The 26,110-nt window shown below is 37.4% G+C and overlaps 2 protein-coding genes across 6 annotated transcripts in view; one reads left to right on the top strand and one right to left on the bottom strand.

Moving 5' to 3' along the window:
* LOC145937177 (cyclic nucleotide-gated channel alpha-3) overlaps positions 1–26,110 on the top strand; it is a 163,600-nt gene that overhangs the window by 117,214 nt on the left and 20,276 nt on the right. For all 5 annotated transcript variants that reach the window (XM_083040087.1, XM_083040089.1, XM_083040091.1 and 2 more), the window contains one exon: positions 25,004–25,144. In XM_083040087.1, coding sequence (XP_082896213.1) covers positions 25,004–25,144 — 141 coding nt within the window. The remainder of the gene's footprint in view (positions 1–25,003; positions 25,145–26,110) is intronic.
* LOC145937181 (uncharacterized) overlaps positions 21,949–26,110 on the bottom strand; it is an 80,834-nt gene continuing 76,672 nt past the window's right edge. The window contains exon 3 of the mRNA XM_083040100.1: positions 21,949–22,814. Within this exon, the coding sequence (XP_082896226.1) occupies positions 22,531–22,814 (284 nt within the window). The 3' untranslated portion in view covers positions 21,949–22,530. The remainder of the gene's footprint in view (positions 22,815–26,110) is intronic.

Here is a 26,110-nt window from a genome sequence, read left to right as displayed (position 1 = left end):
TACGATTTGATCTTCGATTTCCATGCGAAGGCGCCGGAATAGAGCATCACATAGTGTGCTACTCGATCAGGCTTCGTTTCGCGATATTTCCTTTCCAAAGAAATTGCTTTTGCATTATCCCTTCTTCGTGACCATATGGAAAAGTCGCAATATGGCTATTCCGGTAGCCAATCGCGGCAAAGGACGCTCCGGCGTGAGATTCTTTCCGCTTTTATTCGATCGCATTTATTTTTCTTTTCTCTCTCTTTTTCTTTTTACACCCCGTATTCTCGCACGTAAAAGCGACAGGAAAATCTCTAAATTTGGTTTAGCGATCGACTCGCGCGCATCTCGATCCCTGAATTTTCACCTCGCTGTCACGATATTGCATTTCCAATCGACTGTGTGGGAAATTCAATGTGATCCTGTAGGGATTGGACGCTTAAATGTGCCTGCATAGGTAACGCGGAAACAGGAATTGCGCACCGTTTAACCACTTTATCTCTCTCTCTCTCCCATTCCCTTTTGATGCTCGCGATTAAGATTTCTCTACTACTGCGAATAATGAGCAGGAAATTGTCGACAATGATGTTCCCCGCTTATGTCAAAATCGTGGTTAGCACGACGCTGCCGGAAAGAGACCGAGAATTCAGTTCTATAGTAACGATTAAACTTGCAACTGTATCGATTTTCGATTTTCCCCTTGATTCTTCTTATTCATATTAACAAGCCGCAAAAATCTATCTATAAGTCTTTGCTAAGATAAATCCGGAAAAAAAAAATTAAAAATGTGTCAAATTATATATATATATATATATATATATACAAAATTGGTGGTTGATCCAGCCAGTAAAGGCTGTCAGAATTGACAGTTTATTCATAATGAAATATTATAAAATCCTTTCATCGGATCAATCACCGATCTTGCCTTTACTGGCTGGATCAATCACCGATCTTGCCTTCACTGGCTGAATCAATCACCGATCTTGCCTTCACTGGCTGAATCAATCACCGATCTTGCCTTTACTGGCTGGATCAATCACCAATCTTGCCTTCACTGGCTGGATCAATCACCAATCTTGCCTTCACTGGCTGGATCAATCACTGATCTTGCCTTTACTGGCTGGATCATTCTCCAATCTTTCTCTGAACACAAGAGAGGTGTAAATCCGACTAGGCAACCTCCGCGTGGTACATCTTGAGTAATGGGTATTGTAACTTTCAAGCCTTATAACTCAGGAAATTCTGAACGAAATTCAACTCATATATAGGGTTTTGGAAAGCTCTCGAGATAAGCTACAAGAATATGCAAAGAAAAGTAATAGGTTCTATTTAAGCAATTGACGGTGATCTTCACGTGACCTTCAAATGACTATGCAAGGTCAAATCTTTTCCACTATCTTATGTTCCACTTGAAGCCACACAACTTTTGTTTGAAACATTTTTTCGTATCTTTTAGACTTTACGAGATATTTCGATGGCAAAGTTAAAATGGAACACCCTGTATATGTATATATATATTTACGTAACTTATCTCGGAAGAAGAAGACAACAGTCTATATCACCCAAAATTCAACTTTGTGATCAATTTTCTTTTTCGTTTTATTAATGCGATAATCTAATTTATCACAGAAATGTATCACATTCTGAAATTTTTCACTTATAATATATACCAGTAGAATAAAAACTGACAAGCGTATATTAAATGCGAATAAATAAAACTCCACGACTTGAGATATATTCGTGGAAAACTCTTGTTACTGCATAATGCGGGTTTCATTACCGCGTTGCATTACGCACTATCGCTAGCAGCGTCGAGTTAATATCCATCCGCTGTGGCAAACTGATGGACCGATCCCCTCCAAACATCCCTATCGCTTCATTGCGACGCGCAGTGCGGCGTTACAGCCGGATGCACTATCGGGGTGCAACGTCCTTACCCCGATGGAAATTGTTCCACTTTACCACCATGCCGTCGAAGGACTCGCCGCCGCCGGGATGGATCGTTGAGGGACGATGCACCCTCTCATCTTTTTCGTTGAAATGATGCTTCGTCCTTTATTTCCCGCGTACCGCTGATGCATCGCAGGATCGATGCTTGCGCGCTATCCACATCCGTGTTTTTTCTTTTTTTTCATTATTACTGCACGGACGTGGGATACAGATGCGTGATTTATCGAGAAACATCGTATGAGAGGAACGACCCTAGTATTTTAAGGCCTCTGGAGAATCCGAAGGGTTTAATATAAACCTATTTGGTGGGAAAAGTATCTCTCACAAAAAAGTCAGTATCCTATACACGAGTGTGGATATATATTTTTTTTTTGTAAGAAATACTTTATATATATATATATATATATATATATAAATACAGCCAGCGCTTCGTAAATTCGTGCGACGTGTATCTTTAGAGGAAGATGCGAACGATATTCCGTACCTGTAAGATTAAACAATCGTCAACGCGACCGGAAATTTTATACAAATACACACACACACACAGACGCGGCAATTTCAATGAAAATTTATCATCTCGGGATTGAATTCGCTAGTCCTGTCCGACTATATTTCTCGACATTACATTCCTTTAAAAGAGAAAGAGAACGTCATTTCCTGTTTTCTAAATTATTGCTCGCAATCTCTTCGCTTCCTTTATGAATGCGCGCCGGTTCTCTCCTTCTTTCTACCCACCCCTTATTCTCCCTCCCCCTTCTCTTCCCACCGTATTGAATCGCAAACAATGATTTTCCTCACGTAGCTGCATCTCCGGGTATACAATGCGAGGAATTGCAGTGATTGCTAGCTTTGTACTTTGAACGCTTTTCCGCCCGCCTAACGAGGAGACCACCGAGAAGAAGAGAGATTTCCGCGGACACACGCGACGCGTTCGCATTAAAGTGCCTGTACGCGACCGGAAAGAAGTATTTCGACCTATCTTCAAGGAACCGCCATTTTATTCGATGAAGCACGTAGCTCGTGATTAAAACGGCCGCACGTATTGATTTAATCTGTATAGAACTTTATGTGCCTTCGGAAATTCGTAACAAACATATCTCACGCGACAAATGTTTCCTATATGACAAATATAGCAAAACTATTAGATATTTATATATTCTACAATTTAAATATTTTTTTATACTTATATATTTAATATCCATTAATGTATATAAAAATAATATTAATGGAAGTATAATCGCCTTTTCTCAGTACAAGAGAAATACGTGGACTGAAATCAGTTGACCTCACTTTAACGTTATATAAAAATAATATTGGCACTTCAATATTTGTTTATTTTGGAGAAATTGACAATCTATACAGAATCTACACGTACAAACAGCTAACCCACTTTTTCGATAAATGCATTATTTACTATTTAGTGTTCAATGAATAGTGGCTCATCGATTGATACAAAAGCACATACAATGAAAGAAAAACTAGATTTGCCGGCATCAATTTTGACCGCAATCGCCAATAAAATTGTATACGCTTAAAATCTATAAAATCTATCAAAAAACATTGAATGAGTGGCAAAAATAGCATTCTTGATTCGAATACAAAAAAATTTACTCGAGTCTGAAAAGGCTTCTTGTTACAGCTTTAATTAACAATTGACAAGAAACTTCTTATTTTCTTTTTGTATTTACATCTTTAATTAAAGAAAGAATATAGAAGATTCTATTAACTATAACTTTTAAAAGTTCCTCTTGTACAAGTCAAATAACGAGTCTGGACAAAAAAAGAGAATTTCCTTTAATTACAATTGCCTTTTAATAAAATCAACTAATTTGTCAGAATATCGCTTAGTATCGTACCGATCACCATGATATTTCTACTATCGAAAAGAGACGTGTCGGAGATATACCTACGTAAATTTATCATGCTCAAGCACTTTCGAGGACGATCAAAGTCATTTATGGGATATCGAAAGATGAGAGATATGGATTCGGGATTGGCACACCGTCACGCCTTACTCAAGTCCTTTTCCGAATTACGCGGCCGGTTCATCGTGGATGTCTGTCATCGGTGGAAAGGCACACATACACACACACACGTATACACACAATCTGTACGTCCATCAACTAGAAGCGGTTGACCGCCGAAAGCAAACCATTTCGGACTCGGCCGGCGATTTCAACTCCGGGAGATCCGCGGTGTGACACGGGTTTCGATCGGCCGTCAACATCGTTCAATTTTCCGTAATGGGTCCTGGCGTCAAACGCTCCCACGCAGTTCCTGGTGCAGTTGTCCGATTACGAACCGCCCCGCAACTACCCTACGATTTTACCTCCTCTCCCTTTCCCTTCCGCGTCTCTATGACACTGTTCGATGACTGCCAGCAATTTCGTTCCTTTTGTTTGCAATCGGCTAGGTTGTTACCTAATTGAGTATCGGTGCGATCGATCACGTTTAAGCGTGCGAAATTTAAGGATAATTAACTCTACGATCCGTAACACGATATTTTTCATCAATGTTGGGTAATGAATCGTTCATCGGTCTAATGAATCGTTATATTAATTTTTTTCAATTATCCCTCGCAGAGTAGAACGATGTAAAATATGAATTTTATCTTTAAATTCTTATACGAAGCTCAATTAAGTAAGAATAAAAAAATATATTAAGCAGAAGGAAGATATTTTTCAAAGCAAGACAAAGTTATTTAATAAAGTATTTACAAGATCCCGAATAGTGTATGCATATTCAAGTAGCATATTTCAAATTAATCAATGCGAGATAATTAAAGAGAGAGAAAGATGTTAATTAAAAAAAGAAATGATATTATTCAAAGTCAAAAAAATTAAATATAAACATTTTTTTTCTTACATTCCGTTTTGATGAAAATCTTTTGTGCATTTTTAATATATCTCTACCACATTTCCTTTAGTATTAATTAATATATTCATATCAAGTAACAAAAAGCTTCATTGCACCATTTTCAGTTCAATGTCTAATAGCGGCGTTTTTCGTCCATATCCCAAATTACCTGTCTCCTTAGCGTGTAACGAACGACTGCGATTAAAGCACGGAATGCGATTGTGTGGTGGCTATACGTTTGTAGACGTGGACTCTGTAAGAACGGCTATCGCGTTTCCTTCATGTAAGTTCGTCCGGACAAATGACGATATTCTTCTCCTTCGTGGTTTCGCGTGCAAGTGTATATATTGCCGTAAAACCCTTTTATTACAATTACAGCAAAAACCAGTTCATGCTCGGTTTTAGCCCGGTGGTGCATTGTCCCACGTACTTCTTACTTCTCCAGAATGCCATTAATTTAGTCCATGCATTTTTCTTTCACGTATACTATTATCGCGATAATTATAAAGAATATTATAAAGAAACTCGTCACTGTACATACTGTTACTGTTTTAATAACGAGGTCTGAATATCCTCACTAAAGAATTATAAACTCTAATTTGTGTTATGTTGATACTTTATCCATACGTAGAGAAACATTTGTCTGGAATTACAAGAATTATCACTTGGAGAAGTCGTGTTTAACAATATAACTTCCATTCCACTTACATTCCATGAAGGTGAGCGAAATTTGTACGCGAAATCGTCCCGGTCCATCGTCGGGGATCCATCGTCCAAAATCCCCCATAAAGCAATCCACGTTATCTCTCTCACGGTCGGGAACGCGGGATAAACGAGCCATTTCTGCGTCTACTGAAACGTAGACCAGAACAAACAGCATAGAACTTCCTTCGATTATCGCGGAATTTCAATAGCCAGTTTCCGTTCTCGACCGACACCTATTCCAACACCGGAGACGGTTCCTAATGCATTTGATCGGCGAACAATCCCGGCGGAACACGGCGCGGCGTCGCTCCATGGACGCGATTTATAGGATTCGGAATCACCGGCGACGTCATTCGCACGCGGCGCGTCCCGATACGTCAAACTTCTCCCTCGCGATTTCTTCCCTCGCGAATTTTTCAAGGAAGAGAGGGAGAGAGAAATAGAGAGAAAAAGAGAGAGGAGCGCGCGAAAGTGTCGCGCGTACATATATCCATTTCGCACGATGTCGCCGTTGAGGATGACGAATGTGCCGGGTGTGCGTCATCATGAGCATCGATCATGAAATTCATCTTGCGATTTCCCGCGAGGCACTTTGGAAAATTATCGGAATTTCTTTCCCTCCGCGCGCTTTTCCTCATCCCTGCGCCGTCTAAAAGTTTTCGAAAATAATTCGTCGAACCGAAACGATCGACCGAGGACTCGTTTCTGTGCTCGGCGGTTTGACAATCTCCCAGCGGATCCGTAGAAATTCCGCTTTGTTTACCGTGCAAACGGATGCGAGATTGCCATTCGCTATTCTGATTTTCGCTCGACGATTTCCTCCCGTTCTGCTGCAATTGACACACAGAGCTGGATGTGTCGTCAACGTCGACATTTCATGTGTTAATCGAGCAAATTAATCTTTCTTTTTTTCTCTATTTAATGAAAAAGTTGCTCGAAATCTCAAGAATGAAATTTCATTTCAATCGCGAAACGAGCACATTTATTTTTATCTTGATAGTAAGCAATATCGAGGATTCCATAAAATCATATACTGTTGTTGTTATAAATTGAAAAGCTTAAAATAACATATGATGGAACTGCGGTAAAGTGCAAAGCATTGTCGAACGAGATTAGTATCAAAATAATCGGCTAAAATACTCTGCTCGTGATCCTTCTAGCATTAATTTCTAGTTTAGATGCAAAAAATAAAATATTAAAATGCTGAAACTATTTATAAAACACCTGAGCAACTTTGAAAAAATATCAAATATAACGGTTCTCCACAGCTTTATTTAAAAAAAATAACTGTATTCGATATTCTATAGCATCTCTTCTTAAAAAAATCTTTTAAAAAGTTATATCTTCTCCGGACGACAGATTCGTTTGGCCGCGATTGCTTTTCCTCGCGTCTTATTTTATACCTATCCATATACCATGTTACTTATTCTATGTACAATTTCATGCACCAGTCAATGACCCAAACCGCAATACAGTATCAATACCAATATCAATAACTCCCACCAGCGCGTCGCTAATCGCGGCTGGTCTATTTATAGCTATTCACCCTCCCGATAAATCGATCGACCCGCGAGTAACCGCACACCTGCACACGGCTGCTAGCCTCACTCTCTCTCTCTCTCTTCCTTAACGTTTGAACGTCCGCTTCGAGAAAGCGAATTTCTCTGAATCTAATGGTCCATCGAGCTTAAGTGCCGGCCGAGTCCACGCAGGCGTTCCTAGCAAGCGTCACCTTATCTTCCTCCCTTCGATTCCACCCCCTCCCCCCCCCCCACGACCACCCTCTCCATTCTTTGGGTCAGCAGGATGAATGAGTCGGGCGAAGTGCACGCCGGGGATGTCACCAGCTTTCTATCCCTCCATCGCTTCTCCGCCACCCCGTTGCAGCCCCGCGGCGCAGACTACTCGCGTCGCCCCTCCCACGGCCAAAAATAGCCAGATCCGCTGACGTCATTGATCTGTCGTCCTCGTCGCCGAGGACGAAACTATCCCCGGAACCGGCCGGGGTCGATGAGCGACCGCTGACATCGCCGACCGGGCAAGTATTGACGGTCACCGCGGCTCCGGAGAACGTTACCGTTGCATTTAATATCGTAACACACGTGGTGCGATACGCAATTTCCGCGAGCGCGCGTCCTCGATTTTGGCGCGTTAAAATAGATGAAAACCGCGAGATCCCAGCATGGAATCGTTCTCGGTTCCACGAGGAATTTCGCGAACGTCGTGAAATTTCGGGCGCTCAATGTTCCGAAAGATCTCCGAATATACTGAAGTTTAAAGAGTAGTAAATTGTCTTTATGGAAACTATATACTCTAAGCAAGCTCCGCTATCGAAAAACTTCCCTCGAGGATCGGAGAAACGAATCCGAAATTTATTTAGGGGTTGACCGCGCGTCTGTCTGATGAAAACCATTCTTTACGGCCAACGTCGACCTCAACAGCGGCGTCGTCCGGGCCGGCGTTTCCGGCGTCGTCGCACGTCCCGCGGAAGAGCGAGATTGCGCTCCTTTGTTTTATGAATGGCGATTCATCGCGGCGCCAAAGCCGATGCCAGTTGTCGGGTTATTCCGGGTCCCTTCTGCACGTTCTTTCGCTTCCGTCATGAAGAGTTGTGTAACGTTCCCTTCCTCCCCCTGTCACTCTCGCGCGCATGATTAAGTCGCTCGTTTATATTTCTCTATGTAAGCGAGACAGAATCTGTTACCATCCACCGACTCGATCTGTCACTCGCATACCCGTGATCTCTTTATCCGTTCCGAGTCTCTCTCTCGTCGTTTTATCGTGTTGCCTTCTCATTCTTGCTCTACTTCTCGCCTTCTGTTATACACTGTCTAGTTATATAATTGTTACGCGCTTCTGCGTCAAAAGATGTTGTTGCGAACCTATTACGTGTTTAATTTCTGGAAACTTACTGCTAGTAAATTGATAAACTCTGTTTTTATAATTAGCTACGCGAGTTTTTTACGCAAATTAACTACCTAAATTTTTGAAATTTTGCATCTAGCTAAATTGAACATCTAGCAATTTTTCACGTTGACATTTTTCGATTACATTTGAATAGAATATTGAATAGAATTTCGATAACGGTGAATATATACGTATACACATGTTGTTTCGAGAACTATCGTCGTACTCGGCCGCCTAATTTTTTTTCGCACACGGCAGCGAAACGTGTTGTGCAGACGCGGCTCCATTGACCGCGAAACTTCCCGGCTGCGGGATGCCGGTGCAGAAGTTGGCAGAATGGAAACTCGGTGACCGAAGTTCCGGCGCGATTAAAGGCTACCGTAAACGTGCTCATCCGCGTCCACTGTGGTCTGCGGATTGCACGGTTTGTTGCACGAGGGGAAAACGTACGGCCGACGTCGGCCGTATACACATTCGCGGATATCGCGAACAGCAGATGGATATCTGGCGTCTGGCAATTTTGTCTTTGTCAGAGCTGACCGATTCAGCGAGATTAAATAGTTCGCGGCTGAACGCGACAGCAACTATGAGCCTAATAATTCCTCGAATGTCGCCTATTGCATACATATTTGGAAATGTTATGTATCGCTGATGACGTGCATTCGCGATTTCAGTTTTGACATTTGAGATTCGGCGCAAAATCGTGTACAGAGAGAAAAAGAGAGAAATGGACAGACAGACAGAAAAATATAGAGGAAATTAATTCTTAAAACGCATATACAATTGATTAGTTCCTTTGAATATTAAAGTTTTCTCTCTCTTGTTCTTTTATAAATATTTATAAAATTGTTTAAATAAATAATCCAACTAAAGTAGATTTTAGGAGAAAGAACCCTTATATTTAAATACTTATATACGCAGACATTCATATAAAGCGCAACATTTCTTCATCGTAATGACAAATGTGTGAGATTCTTCTTGTATATAGAATGCAAATGAATTTGTGCAAAGGAACAAGAAAGATGGAATAAGAGCTAAGTGAGAATCGCATTAAGTTGCAACGGATTCGTTATATAATGAAATTGTATAATCTTCGTTGAAATGGTGCGAAACACGAAGCATCGTGTGCATGAATTTTGCACGTTTCCTCTCGCAAAAGTCAGGCCAGAACTTTCAGAATTCGCAGTTAATTTGTAACGAGAGGAATATGTTCGGAAGTTCTCAACCTATGTTCTCTATGCCATTTGGCGTCAGTTCGATTTACATGGTTCTACGTCGACCTATCATCGTTCGAAAGTGTATCGCTAAATTGTTCACATTGTTGCGTTTTCCTTCGTTAGTCATCGCGAATCGCACACAATGCCGACATGTCATCTCTGGTGTAAAGATATAATTAAAGTTGTGAGAAATCAATAATTTAAATATATTTAAGGAGAATTTATTTATTTAATTTATAATATTAATATATATATTTGCTGAAAGTTTCTAAAGAAATATTTATCTACTTCTTTTTCACTTTGTGAAAAAAGAAAATTTTTTTAATTTTATTTTTTACTCATTATTGTAAGCTTGAAATATCGCAAATTAGCTTTTGTAGCATAAGCAAAAAATAGACTGCGCTTTTGGAAATGTTAAAAAATAAATCCGGAAGCGGAGAAAAGGGAATCCCCGAAGGATCCGAATAAAAATTTAAAAGCGTCGTCGCGCGCAGGAAATGTCCCAGAAACGTGTCTCGAAAGACATCGAAGGCTCTAATGACTACTCGATCCACAGCCAAACGGATTTCTCCGCTCGCGATTAAATAAACTCTCACATCTCGGGCCGACGTTCACGGCACGTCAGCGTGTAGGGTACATTGCCTTGGTTTCCTTTTCCTGCCCGATAATCAAAGGCCTTCCGTTCCGACAGTTCGATGGACAAAGCGAGCACGTACACTTCACAGGGGTGCAATGGGCATCCCCAAGAGCTCCTTTTACGGTTCTTTCACGGCAGGAGGGGGGGAAGGGGTTAGCTTTAAAAGAGAAGAGAAAAACTGCGCATGTTGAAAGAAATTCCAAACAAGTTATCGGTTGACTTAATATAAGCAAGTGAAAAAAAAAGGTGAAAAAAACTAGAGAGAAAGATACATTAATATTCGAATTAATATTGAAATATTTAATATTTGGGAAATGTACGTATAATAATGTGTAAATTATTCGATTGATTGCTGATTATAATTGTGCGAAAAATCGCCTTACACACGAACGTGATTCGAGATTAGAAAGGGAAAATTTTCGAACACGCTTGAAAAAGTTGTGATGAGATGATACGGTTTCCGAAGGAAGGAAACGCTGGTAAAATTCATTCTGCGCAGGTCTCGATAAGACTGAATTGAAAATTCAGATCCATTCCAGTCGCGCTGAAAGAGAAGCGGATTAAGGTACAACGCGACTCGATCGTACGTACGATCGCTGGATTATTTCATGGAAGCACGTAACTCTCTCTTTCTCTCTCTCTCTTTTTCTCATTCTTCGCCGGAAAAGGATATCTAACGCGTGTGAATTCTTGTTCGTCCTGCGAGAAATTCTCGCGAAAAGAGATTTATATGACGCTTCCGATAACGCGCGGATCCAAACACGGTAGTTAACGCAAGCATGCGAAATGTCTATTAAGGTTATAGGATTCAGCGAATAGGATCGAGATGTAATAGCGCGTGATACAACGATTTACAAGGTAAATTGCGCGCGAGGTATCATTTTTCATCCTTTCATCGTCTGTGCAATTCGAGGAATTACCGAAAGAAATATTAGCCTCGACATTTCGCAATATAGAGAAAAATTCAAGCAAAAAACACTGATCAAATCTGTTTTTGCTATATTCAAGTAAGTTTTATTTGTATTTATATAGGTCAGTTTCGATAAAAATCCATTCAAATATAATCTATCACATAATTACTTAATAAATAAATAACGTCTATTTATTTATTTATTTATTTATTAATAAAAATAAATTTATTTTTAAATATAATCGCGAATAAAAAATTCTAGGAATAAATTAAATAAATTTCTCTCGCCCCTCTCTACTTTAGCGCAGTCTCTTTAATTAACATCTAAAATGGACAGATAGCTGGCGGAGGATTAGCACGTTACGTTGAGATGGTGGCGTAAAGGAACAGCAATTAGGGCTTTCTGGAGCAATCACATCCAGTCCGTTGGCAATCGCTATCGGCAATCGCCGGGGGAAGCAAAGAGCCTCTCTCGCTAATCCCAATGCGGCTCGGTATACCTTCATGCCGATTGCTGTAATGCCTAATTACGTATGCGTGTTACCTCGGCGCGAACTTGGGCCGGCAGGATTAGATTTCGTTTAGGCAAATCGCGCTATTCCGCTCTGGTCTCTGCCGGCGTTGATCCTCTAAATTATACGTTATAGCCCTTATCGTGGTATACTCGCATCTGATCGACAATGCCGAAAATTCACGGCGAGCCATTCATTACGGATTATTATGCGAAACGTACCCGCACTCTCTAACGCTGACCCCGCGGCTGACTATACTCAGCCTTTACTACTGTCAGATGAAGTTTTCGCGTAAATATTTAATCGGTGCGGCGAAAATGAAGGCAAACAAATAAATTCTATAGAAATCAACATTTATATATAATAAAATCTCAAATTAAATTTTCGGATTAAATAAAAGTCTCTTTTGTAAAACAGGGACGTTAATTGTCGTTTTATTCGATACGCGCGAAACCCCTCTTTCTCGCCCGAAATGTTTAGTTCGTTTGCTACATTTGAACGAAAACTAAACCAGAGCAAGTGTCTATTATTCACGCTACGCGTGATATCTCGTGTTGATAGAGGAAGGGAAAACAATAACACAGATGCACAAATACACGTATTATACGAATATTAGAGTTAGTCATAAAGAAGCGAGTGTCGAAACAACATCGCGGGAGTGATACGTAAATAATGTACGCGTTATATCTCGTGTTGATGGAGAGGGGGGAAACAATAACACATACACATGATATAATTGGAGTTAATCGTTAAGGAGCGAGTGTCGAAACAACATCGGGAGTGATACGTGAATATATGCTAGGAAAAACGTTAAAAATGAAGCCCATAGCATACAAAAAGACATAAGCAGTAAAACAGTAAGTTTATTCGCTTACTGCTCATATTTCACAATCGATCCATTAGAATACTTGACTGTGATTGATTGATTTGCTTACTGTTTTCGTCTTACTACTTACTTTTTTTTCTATACCATAGACTTGAGAGATAATAAATATGAAAATATAATTGCGATGTCAGTTTTCTCCTTCTCTTCATTTCCTTGAAAAATAAAGGCATTATAGACGTGAAATTAAATATAACACATAAAAATGCTTTAATTATTTTTATTTTTGAATTATTGTATTATTATTCTATTCTGGTGTATAACTATTATTAATATTGTTAAAATTATGAATTAAAATTATGTTATAAATGTTAAAATTTTTGACTTTTTAATATATGTTTGTGAATGAAAAATTAATTTTAAATTGATTATGAGAAATTTTCGCATGTTTAGAGCAGTCCTTTGTTGATAAAACTCAAAGCTTACAAGAACTCTGAGGAATTTAATATTTGTTTTATCAGACATGAACGTAAAAGTAGCCTATTATGATATATTTTGCTCACCACAAAATAAAATATAATTACATGATAATCAATTTGTTAATTTTTAGTGATTCATTGATAGTTGCATAAATTGTCATTTAAATAACCGAATGATTAAATAATTGTTTCGATTATTTGCGTTTACGCGTCGACATTCTCCCATTATTTTACTATGCGAAAAATGGACAATGAGAAAGTGATCCATTTCTAAAAAGTGCATGTTAAGTTGATTCTCGAAAGTCTCGAAGTATTGTTGCCTCTTTTCCGCAATGCTGATTGGTTCTCTGTCGATTCGCGTTGTGTGTTATATTCGTAGCATCGAAAGACTGTCATCGCGACAGTTAACAGTTAGCAGTTTGACCAAAATAAAATTAAATAAAATAATAATGTTTTAAATAATATGTGATAATACTTTAAGCTTAATTAATATTTTTGACATTCGCGTTGTGTGTTATATTCGTAGCATCGAAAGGCTGTCATCGCGAGGGTTAGCAGTTAGCAGTTTGACAGTTAGTCTAAAATAAAATTAAATAAAATAATAATATGTTTTAAATAATATGTGATAATACTTTAAGCTTGATTAATATTTTTGATATTCGCGTTGTGTGTGTGTTATATTCGTAGCATCGAAAGGCTGTCATCGCGAGGGTCAGCAGTTAGCAGTTTGACAGTTAGTCCAAAAAGTAAAATAAAATAATAATGTTTTAAATAATATGTTATTATACTTTAAACCTGATTAATATTTTGGCGGAAAAAAGGCAAAAATACTTGCGAGAATCGACTTAATGTTTTTTAGAAAAAGATTAGAATAACAAAAGCGCGCATTACGCCATCCCTCGATTTTAAATAAAAAAGAATAATATTTTTATATAAAGTTTGTTTAAACTTGGTTAATATTTTTTGATAGAAATCAGATGATTAAAGCATTACATTGCTAATTAAATTTTAACATAAAAATATGTTATAAAAATTGATATAATAATGTTATAAATAATATGTTATAATGCCTTATCTGCGATTAATATTTTTTGACAGAAATCAACTGATAGCTGTTATAAATATTAATCGAATTTAAGGAATTATAATGCATTATTTAAAACATATTATTATTTTAAATGTTATAACATATTCTTATTTTAAGAATTCATTAGCAATTTTACGTTTTAATCAGCTGATTTCTGTAACAAAAATATTAATCGAGGATAAAATATTACAATATATTATTCACAACATATTGCTATTTTAATTATTATAACATATTATTATTTTAAAATTTAATTAGCTCGCTATATTAATATTTTTTAATTTATTCATTTAATTATAAAGTAATATATTTATTAAGTTAAAAATAGAAGTGAGACATAAATCCAAATTAACAATTAAGGTTCCGTAGCAATTTTTAAGGACAATAAATATTTCCTTAATTAGAGTCATAAATATATTTCGTCCGACACTTTTCGATAATCTTAATATAATTCGAATTGCGAATGCGCAGTAGAAATGAATATCGACATCTATTACCGCGATATATGTGTATAGTTACGCATAATATTAAAAATTAAAATTTTAAGCCGCTGACCCCATACGGCACGGATTCATTTTATGTATATTATACCAAAAAGTTTGTAGACTGGTATGGTGATGGTAAAATCATAATGTGCAGGCAATGTACTGTTGAAATATGTAAACGAATAATTTTTGGCGCGTCTTAAAATACTGAAAATTAAAATTTTTAAGCCGCGAATCCCATAAGCCGCGGATTCATTTTACGTTTATTAGACCAAAAAGATAGTACGCTGGTATGCTTATGGTACCAAAATAATCTGCAAACAATACACTATTCAAACTTATATACGATTAATTTTCGACTCGTTTTAAAATATAGAAAATTAAAATTTTTAAGCCGCGGATCCCATACGGCGCACAATTATATTACGTATATTACACTAAAAAGTTTGTAGGCTGGTATGGTGGTGGTACCATCATAATGTGCAGACAATGTACAGTTAAAATTTATAAAGAATTAATTTTTGGTTTGTTTAAAAATATTTAAAATTAAAATTTTTAAGCCGCGGATCCCATACGGTACGGATTCATTTTACGTTTATTAGACCAAAAAGATAGTACGCTGGTATGCTGATGGTACCAAAATAATCTGCAAACAATACACTATTGAAACTTATATACGATTAATTTTTGGCTCGTTTTAAAATATAGAAAACTAAAATTTTTAAGCCGCGGATCCCATACGGAGCACAATTATATTACGTATATTACACCAAAAAGTTTGTAGGCTGGTATGGTGATGGTACCATTATAATGTGCAGGCAATGTACTGTTGAAATATGTAAACGAATAATTTTTGGCGCGTTTTAAAATACTGAAAATTGAAATTTTTAACCCGCGGATCGCATACGTCGCGGATTAATTTTACATTTATTAGTCCAAAAAGGTAGTACGCTGATATGCTTATGGTACCAAAATAATCTGCAAACAATACACTACTGAAACTTATATACGATTAATTTTTGGCTCGTTTTAAAATATAGAAAACTAAATTTTTTAAGCCACGGATCCCATACGGCGCACAATTATATTACGTATATTATACCAAAAAGTTTGTAAGCTGGTATGGTGATGGTACCAAAATAATCTGCAAACAATACACTACTGAAACTTATATACGATTAATTTTTGGCTCGTTTTAAAATATAGAAAACTAAATTTTTTAAGCCACGGATCCCATACGGCGCACAATTATATTACGTATATTATACCAAAAAGTTTGTAAGCTGGTATGGTGATGGTACCATCATAATGTGCAGGCAATGTACTGTTGAAATATGTAAACAAATAATTTTTGGCGCGTTTTAAAATACTGAAAATTGAAATTTTTAACCCGCGGATCGCATACGTCGCGGATTAATTTTACATTTATTAGTCCAAAAAGGTAGTACGCTGATATGCTTATGGTACCAAAATAATCTGCAAACAATACACTACTGAAACTTATGTACGATTAATTTTTGGCTCGTTTTAAAATATAGAAAACTAAATTTTTTAAGCCACGGATCCCATACGGCGCACAATTATATTACGTATATTATACCAAAAAGTTTGTAAGCTGGTATGGTGATGGTACCATCATAATGTGCAGGCAATGTACTGTTGAAATATGTAAACGAATAATTTTTGGCGCGTTTTAAAATACTGAAAATTAAAATTTTCAAGCCGCGTATCCCATACGGCGCGGATTCATTTTACGTTTATTATACCAAAAAGGTAGTACGCTGATATGCTTATGGTACCAAAATAATCTGCAAACAATACACTACTGAAACTTATATATGATTAATTTTTGGCTCGTTTTAAAATATAGAAAACTAAATTTTTTAAGCCGCGGATCGCATACGGCGCGGTTTCATTTTACGTTTATTAGATTAAAATAGTAGTACGCTAATATGCTTATGGTACCAAAATAATCTGCAAACAATACACTATTGAAAAATATATACGATTAATTTTTGGCTCGCTTTAAACAATTGGAAATTAAAATTTTTAAATCGCGGACCCCTTACGGCGCGGATTCATTTTACGTATATTATATCAAAAAGTTTGTAGGTTGGTATGCTGATGGTATCATCAAAATATGCAGACAATGTACTGATAACATATATGAAAGATTAATTTTTGGCTCGCTTTAAAATATTGAAAATTAATATTTTTAAACCGCGGACCCCATACGGCGCACAATTATCAGCTGATTTCTGTCAAAAAATATTAATCGAGTTTAATGTACTATAACATTTTATTTAAAACATATTATTTTATAATTTCTATTACATACTATTATTTTAAAATTTAATTAACAAATTAACGCTTTAATCAGCTGATTTCTATCAAAAAATATTAATCAAGTTGAAACAAACTTTATATAAAAATATCATTTTTTTTATATAAAATCGAAGAATAGTGCGCGCATTGCGCGCACTTGTGTGTTGTTCTAATGATATATAAAGTGCGTGTTATTTTTTATTGTTTTTGACTCGCATTTATGATTTTATGTTAATGATTAAGTGATTGCGCGACGAAAAGGCTAACCGTAGTGAGAAATTGTTGACTCGTACTACTTAATCTATCTACATTCTTACTTTGCGCATAATAAAATTATGATATATAAAGTGCGTGTTATTTTTTTATTGTTTTTGACTCGCATTTATGATTTTATGTTAATGATGAAATGATTGCGCGACGAAAAGGCTAAAGGTAGTGAGAAATTGTTGACTCGTACTACTTAATTTCTCTACATTCTTACCTTGCGCATAATAAAATTACGATATATAAAGTGCATATAATTTTTTATTGTTCTTGACTCGCATTTATAATTTTATGTTAATGATTAAATGATTGCGCGACGAAAAGGCTAACCGTACTGAGAAATTGTTGACTCGTACTACTTAATTTCTCTACATTCTTACTTTGCGCATAATAAAATTACGATATATAAAGTGCGAGTTATTATTTTATTATTTTTGACTCGAATTTAATATTTTATGCTCATGGCAGAGTAATTGCGTGACAAAAAGGTTGAATTCTTTTCTTTTCTAAGAAAGATATGTAAAATCGATACTTGCATATCAAAGTTTATTGTTGTTGCTTTTCCGCGATGCTTATTGGCTGTCAAGATTCGCGTTGTGTGTTATATTCGTAGCATCGAGAGGCTGTTATCGCGAGAATTAGCAGTTTGACAGTTTGTTCAAAATAAAATTTAAAAAAATAATAATATTAGTTTTAAATAATATGTTATATAATACTTTAAACTCGATTAATATTTTTGAAAGTTATCAGCTGATTTCCATCAAAAAATATTAATCGAGAATAAGATATTATAACATATTATTTACAATTTTACAACATTTTACTATTTTAATATTTTAACATATTATTTTAAAATTTAATTACCAAATTAACGCTTTAATCAGTTGATTTCTATGAAAAAATATTAATCGAGTTTAAACAAATTTTATATTATTTTTTAATAAACATAAAACTGAAGAATGGCGCGCGCGTAGCGCGCGCTTGTGTTGTTCTAGTGAAAAATAAAAAAACCATCACGAACTTTCCGGAGGCAATTTTAAACTTTCAGATCTATACAATTAAACAATCATGCTACTGATATTTTTCTCTAATATATACATTACATTTCTCAATATATTGCAACGATATTGTGAATTTACAACCATTGCGAAACTTATAAAATTGCGATTATTTAGCTTGGCTATCGACGTGGCTTGACTAAAAATTTTTTGAATTTTTACGGCGATCGTCGATCGAGCTCGCACATCAGAAGAGAGCAGAAATTTGAAGTTGCCTTTCACGTAACCAGCATAGTGACGATTTTCACGTGTATGTACGCGGAGGAACAGCTGATAGTAAACGCGACGCGCGATTCGCATGTGGCGCATACCATATCTCCGATGCAATTTCAAGTAGGGATTTCGAGTTTTCCCTCGCTGGGTGTTCTACCTTTTCCTGTGTATATTTACTCGACTCGTGGCTTTGAACGTCACATTTCCCCGATGTGAGAACGCGCCGCGAGGACGCCGTGGCAAGTGAATAGAGAGAATATCTACTGCGTGATCCAATATCTTCCTTTTACCTTCGCTTCTCGCTTTTCTTTCGGCCCCTCTGCGCGAACTCGCGTTTTCCGCGCGCGCACAGTAAAATGATGCCGTTACAGAATGTCGAGAGAGAGAGAACGGGCGCAGATAAAGCGATCCACAGTTGCTAGCGTTTCGCGCCGCGCTAAATCACCCAGCGTCAACCCCCCAATTCGTCCGCATTCATAAATAAAGCCGTCGCGTATCACGCCGTATATATATATCTCCGGCTGCAGCGAAGAAGGGAGGGTGGATAGAATCAAAAGCCGCGTTTTCAGGCGAAATGCCCGAGTTACGACATTGGGGCGGCTGTATCAATTCCATTTGCGACGCGGAAACGCGAGTGAGATTCAGTTCCCATCCAATTCGTCGCGTTAAAATTTACTTTCGGCTGCTGCTACGAGAGAGGAGCGAGCTTTGTTGCGATGACTTGTTGCTTGACACATCCGCATGACACAAAAGAAATTATTAGTGTGGAATTAGAGTAGACTTTAGATATTTACAAGGGTTTTATATACGCGAGTGGATAAAAGCACGAGTCGAAAAACTAGCAAAAGCTCGCAGCTAGCTCTCGCGCTAGAGATGCTACATAGATCTCTGGACGGAATCGTCGAAAGCAGGCAGCAAGTCTGTCTCGCTGGATTGTTCAACAACAATTGTTTCACGACGAACGCGTATGTCGTTGCCTTCTTGACACGAATAATCGCAACACAAATGAGAAGGATAACGCTCTCGCGACAAAAGGGGGGTGAAGGGAGCAACAACGTTCTACAACGCAGCAGAGTAATTTAAATACTAATTTCCATGATAGAACACACGTTTCAATGTTACCGGATTAATAAAGGAGATTCTACCCCTCGCTGCTCGAATTACTGAAAGTTTCTGACGAAACTTGAAATTGCGCAACCCGGGAGATCCGAATAAATAGAAGTTGCCGGTTTGGATTAAGCGTTATATAATACAGCGATGCTGCCGAGAACGATGACGGCGGGTATTACCTGCGTATGCATACATGACCAGGCAGGAAAGGAAAGGAATTAAGTTTGCACAAAAGGAGTAAAGCCCGTTTAATCCCGCTCAATGGATCCGAGAGATTATCTAGGTAACGTGGAGGAACGCGTTTCTCTCGCCGCGGGAGAAAAATATGCTCCAACTTTCCGCGCTCTTCGTTCTTTTCCACGAAAATCATTCATAAGTCGGAGACTCGCGAGAAAAACGCGTCTCTCTTTCACTCGAGAAATAAATCAAATTTACGCGTTACATTTACAGGAAAAATCCGTAGCGATTGTTTCGAAAAATAAACGTGGTTGAGTGAGGAAAAATGTATAATGAAAAAAAAAAAAAAATGCAGAAATACGAGCCGCGAAAGAATTGTCTGAAGCGCATTGACGTAAATCTATCAAGCTGCAGAATATCGCGTTTCTCTCGAGCTAACAATGAGGGAGGGAAAGTCTAGCTAATAGGGTAACTCGCGTTTGCACGACGCGCGCTCGTTCAGAATTCCGGATAATTAACGAGGCCGCGTTTCGCCATTAATTGGCCCGGGAGACTTTCGCGGAAATTAATCCGCCCTCGGGCGCGATGCGCCCGTCGGCGCGCGGCGAAATTTCAAAAGCAATAGCGATTTCGCGAACGCTCGCGGCAAACTCCCCTTCGACAGGCAACACAATTGCTATCGTTTCGAATGTTCGAGTACACGCCTTATTATTAAGCCGAGCAATCTGTCGGATGTATTTTTTTTTCTTTTCTTTTATTTTTTTTTTATTTTTATTCGATCGCGTACGGGCGAGATTCGATAAAATCCCAGTCATATTTCCGGGACAAATGGGGTGCGATGTTCGACGGCGATCAGAAATAAGAAGAGAGGGACTCTGAAATGGTATCGCGACAAAATACGCTGTGAATGAAATTTTCGTCTCTACAGAAGCGACTAAATGCATTCCGCAGAGATAGGAATAACCGGAATAGTCGTATTTCTTCGTCGTTCGCGATGATTTATGGGAATAGCGCGAACAGTCTGCGCGGTGTCTTTACTTTTATTACGTGCAAACCATTTACAGACGCCGTTCATTAGAGGAAGTGCCTTGATCGAGTGGACTGAAAGGAAAGTAATGACGTTCCGGTAGAGGCTATCGGTAACATGGAACAAGGTCGTTAAGACCGCGTCTCGAGGAAATCCATCGATCTTCCGGAGCCTCGTCTCCGACTGTCAGTTTCAGGTTGCGCGTTGGACAGACAACGTCGGGGCATGTCGTTTAGGGATCGGAGTCAGAACTGACGAGAGACAAAAAGAAGGAAAAACGTGAATAGTAATTTTTCAAAGAAATTTTGCGAATTTCTCTCGGAAAAGGAGGAAAAGAATTACTCGCGAATCGCGTGCAATTGATACTCTTACATTCTTTCCGTGTATATATATATATATATATATATATATATATATATATATTCTTAGAAAACTTGCCGCTCTCTTACCACTCAATATTTCAGCATCTTCATTTCTCGACGAATTGATATCTGATATTTCTACAAAGCTTAATCATTTGATCGCGGACATGATGGAGCGCCGCGCGAAACTTTTGTAATAGCTACAAAGAGATAATGGAATCCACTTGAATTTCTTTTGAAAAAAAATACGATTATTTTCAAGGTACAATGGCTATTTGTCGTTCTATCGTAGAACCGGGTCTCCCTTTGGCGCGAAATAAGCGTAACTTGGCTTCTGTTCTCTCAACAGAGCTGGAAACGAGCCAGAAATTATCACGACGCTTTGATCTCGTACCGGCGCGCGAAAATACTCTCTATTACCCTTTAAGACTTTAAGACATTTCAAAGTTCCATCATTAAGCATGCAACGGAAAACCTTTACGTTCGTTTCCACATTGACGCACAGTATCAATGCGTCTCATTTTCATACGCAACGGTGTTCCCTCATTTCAAAAAAGAGTGAACATAAACTTATAAATAAAATAAAACTGTTTATTCAAACATTAAATATATATTTTACTTTAATGGCTTATTATATTATCAATAACTCTCTGGAAATGAATACCAGAATAGGATAATAATTATTATCATAATAATAAATATTAATTAATAATATATTAATAGTAAATAATAATAAGTCATAATTAATAATTACCATATATTTACGTATACATATTTACACGTATATTTACATATTTACATACACAATATACATATACAATACATTTATATTAATGATTTGGAATGTATTATTTCGCGCACAAATCCTCAAAATAGCAAATAAACAAAGATACAAATAATCTTGCGAACTATATGTGAAAACGATAATTTTTCAAAGACTACACTATCTCTCGATACGGTCACTTCGCTTGCGCGAAAGCGCTCCAAGGAGGACATCGTCCGGATGTAACTTTACATCCCCACCGAGGGTCCCTACCCTCGGCAAATCCCGATTCCCAGACACGGTTCGACGAACCCGCTTGAAAAATAATCGAAGAGAGAGAAAGAGAGAGTATCAGTTGGACCGTAGCCAAGGGTGTCCTCTCGCTCCTTTGATCGCTCGATCGGTCGAATCGGGCTGCTGCATATATTATCAATATCGGTCTGTGCTCCCTGTCCTCGTTCCAGATTGTGCCATCTCTCCCTCGCCTCGAATCCCGGCGGCGAGACGCGACTTCTCGCGCGAGAGAAGCCGGAATAAGTTAAATTGCGCCATCCCGAGAAGCGTTCGAAGCGGGGCACGGGCCGTCGGTCATGGTGCTGGAAGCCCATTTCCGATGGAAACCACCCCCTCTTCCTTGTCAGTCAAGCGAGGTGAAGCCAGCCAGCCAGCCGGGCGTCCCCGTTATATCCATTTTCGGCCAATTCCGGATTGCGCCTCGTTCGTATCCGTTCGCGGGGATTCCGCCTGAATCGCGGCCCGGCTGAGATACCTGGGATTGATTACCTCGCAGGTACATATATCGGGGATAGATCGGCGATCGCCTCCTCTTTCCCATTCCCCAGAACGGCAACTCTCGAAACTCCCGAAACGAGACGAGTATCCCGTTGTACGGAAAAAGTTAGATCGCTGCAGTGAACTCCGCACTGCGGATTCTTGGACCGCGTCGTGCATTAACATTTGAACAGCTGAAACGAAAAGACGAAAACTCGATACATTCGAGAGAGAGAGAGAGAGAGAGAGAGAGAGAGGCAAAAAATACACTTTAAAATTTAATGTTTATTTATCAAATTTAAACTTACTCGATTAAGCTCGATTGAAAGTTTCACGTATATATCGCAGAGATTATGTATGTATATTGTATATCATATATATAATTTAATTCACACACAGGCTAATTTTTATAATGGAGATTATCTTCGATATATTTGAAATTTGAAGAGAATCGTGCAATTATAAAATAATACCGATCAAAAGTCTGATCAACAAATTCTTTATACGAAAGAATAGCATTATTTTAATGTGCACCATAAAATACATATAAAAAAAATGTACGCACGGATTGAAAATATATTCATGAACGCAGTCGCTCAACGTAATTTGACAAAGAAACGCATTCCCCTTTATTGGTTCCATTGCTCTTTGCTTGCTCGATTGAATATCGATGATTGAATATTTAACGCGAAAAGAAATTGGCATTCGGAGACAGTTTGACGTTTCATCTCTTGAGATATACACTCTGCGTTCCTTATATAATCCATATTTATAGATTCTTGAAACATATATACTGCGCGCATGCGAGCGACGCAAAATTTAATAATAATATCATTACATTAAACATAGAGAATCATTATACCATACAACTTTGTGTTGAGATTATTTACATAATCCGAACGTAATTCGTATTCTGTATAATTTTATTCCGCTTCTATTTTATATACTTTTGAATATCTGTATTACAATTGAAACCGAATCTTTAGACGATCCGATATGATTCCCTTTGCATAACAAAGTTGTCAAAATATTTGCTCTCAATTGCTGTTTGCCATGAAAAAGTTTAACTGAAGCCCGTCTATATTTCGTAATAATTTATCCAAGTAGAAATACGTCATATCATACGAAATTACATTTTATCACCCATTCGATATGACGGGCACGTATCAGCCATCCCTTCCGAAATTTTATGAATTTTTTTAATTTTACAGACATTTGCGTTAGCACAGTGCAAAAAAAAGCAATACTCAAAATGCTACGTGCACTTGAGAATTATTTATATAACTAAAATTATTATAAGAAGGTCTTTAAGACATTTAATTAACTTTTTATCTGATAATTAACAATTTACAAATTTAAAATTATTTGTTGCAATATCGCTTGTTGTTGTCTGTATTCATCTCTTCAAGATTTTAAACATTATATTATCTTTTGCCGCTATTATTGTATTTAACGTTATTAATTTCAATGATTTTTTCATTGTAATTGAATGACCTTTTCACATGAATATGTAGCGCCGAGAGAGATATGTCGTCATAAAATTGTAACGGTATCTTACTTTTCCGTTTCACTGCGTCACTATTGATCTTCGACCCGTGCAGCGATTGCATGACGGATACGTCGCACAATTCTCTATATTAACAAATCGCATCGATGCTCTTTTCATCGGAAAGACGGAAAAGAATAGGGGATTGTTCCCCCCTCTTCATTTGTTTCAATTAATCTGATAGCAACGTGCTCTTTGCCTCGATAAAAAATTGCTCAAGCGCTTTAATCGGTATAATTGATTCGATGCAACAAAAAAAGAATGAGAATTGTGTTTTGAAAACGCAAAAAGATATATTTATGATAATCAGTAATACTAATAATAATATTGTTGTCGAATTATTATAACTGCGAAAAACTTAATTATTTTCTTCGTCACAAAGGCTTTCATTGCGTTTGTAATACATTTATTCAGTTATATACAACTTGCGAAGCCATATGGCCGTCGATATTTGATCGTATCAACTTTAATCAGGGAAAACGACCGCAAAGATTAATACCCGTCCAACATTTCAGCGATACAATGGCATACTATCACGTTCGCGCGAATTGGAAAACGGGATGGTTTCATGAGAGGCTGTCGATGTTCAAATGATACTTGATTGAAATTGGAAACGTTTATATACGATATCATATATACATGATTAGCTTACAGAGAATTAAGCTTTAATCCCAACGATCGTGTGACAGATATTACATAATTTATAATATATAAACACCGTCTAAAGATTAAGAAATGAAAAACGAGATTAAAATTCTCACAGATGTGAGATCGCTTTAATTGAATTGTCACTCAGGATGATAAATTGTAACAAAAACAATTGTATGTTGGTTGCAGCGAAGCTGGACGGCGTGAAGACATACATGAGGATGAGGAGAGTGCCGAACCATTTGCAGGTGAAAGTTATCAAATGGTTCGATTATCTGTGGCTGACGCAAAAGTGCTCCGACGAGGAGAGAGCAGTGAGTTGTCTTCCAGGTAAGGTTTGGTTATATATCTAATATTTAAATAACTAATGAAAAATTAAGCGTTTAATTCTCCCTAAAAAGAACGAAGAAAATAAAAAGAAAGACGAGAAAAGAGAGAAACATATAAATAAAAGGAAAAATAAAAGATACACAAATAAAAAAATTAAAACAAATTTTTTCGTTATCTGGAACATTTCACAAAAATGTGCACATAAAATTTTTATTACAAAAAATTTATATACAAGATAAATAAATGTAATTTTTTAACGCGGAAAATTATTTATTTTTATATGAATTATTTATCTCGTCTTTAACTTCCAATTATCTTTATTAATGTGCAATATAGAACACAGATGCTGGCGCAAATTTATTTCCATAAACGTGAGATGTATGAAAATCTGACCCGAGCGCGCGAGATCATATAACTTTACGTTATATTTATATAAGTCTCACACAGTTTATAAAATCTATGCAAGTGGTCGGGTCAAGCTTTGCGCTATTTTAAAAAGATATAATTCAACGAACGTATAACTAATGTAACCTTTTGCATCGCAAATTCTCCGGAAAAGTTTGCATTTTTAATTGCAATTTATATTAGTTAAATAACGGGGGGATTGCAAGTTACGCGAGGCGAATGTTTACGGGCAGCAGTGAAATGATATTGCCGCCTTTCGACGGTGTTGGCATATATAATTTCACGGGAAACATTTGATCTCGCAACTGCTGGCAGGATCTGCAAACTAAAACGCCAACAAACCGACACGTAAGCAGAGGCTACCATATACGGTTGCCAACATCGGTCACCCTTTAATGCAACCGCGCGCGAGAGCAAACGGCAAATTTTCGCCAAGTTGTTTCCCAACTAGACGCAAATAAAAAATGTACACTTTGAAAGTTTGCAGCTTTTATTGAAAAATTTATATTAATTCTTCACCTCGCATTAAATTTCCCCTCTTGGCAATTTAACAAAAAAATT

This window comes from Prenolepis imparis, unplaced genomic scaffold, assembly GCF_030444845.1.
Source record: "Prenolepis imparis isolate NDT839.2.m4 unplaced genomic scaffold, iyPreImpa1.0 SCAF_6, whole genome shotgun sequence".
Lineage (NCBI taxonomy): Eukaryota > Metazoa > Arthropoda > Insecta > Hymenoptera > Formicidae > Prenolepis > Prenolepis imparis.
The sequence above is the reverse complement of the archived record's forward strand: the minus strand, read 5'-3'. Positions and strand labels throughout refer to the sequence as shown.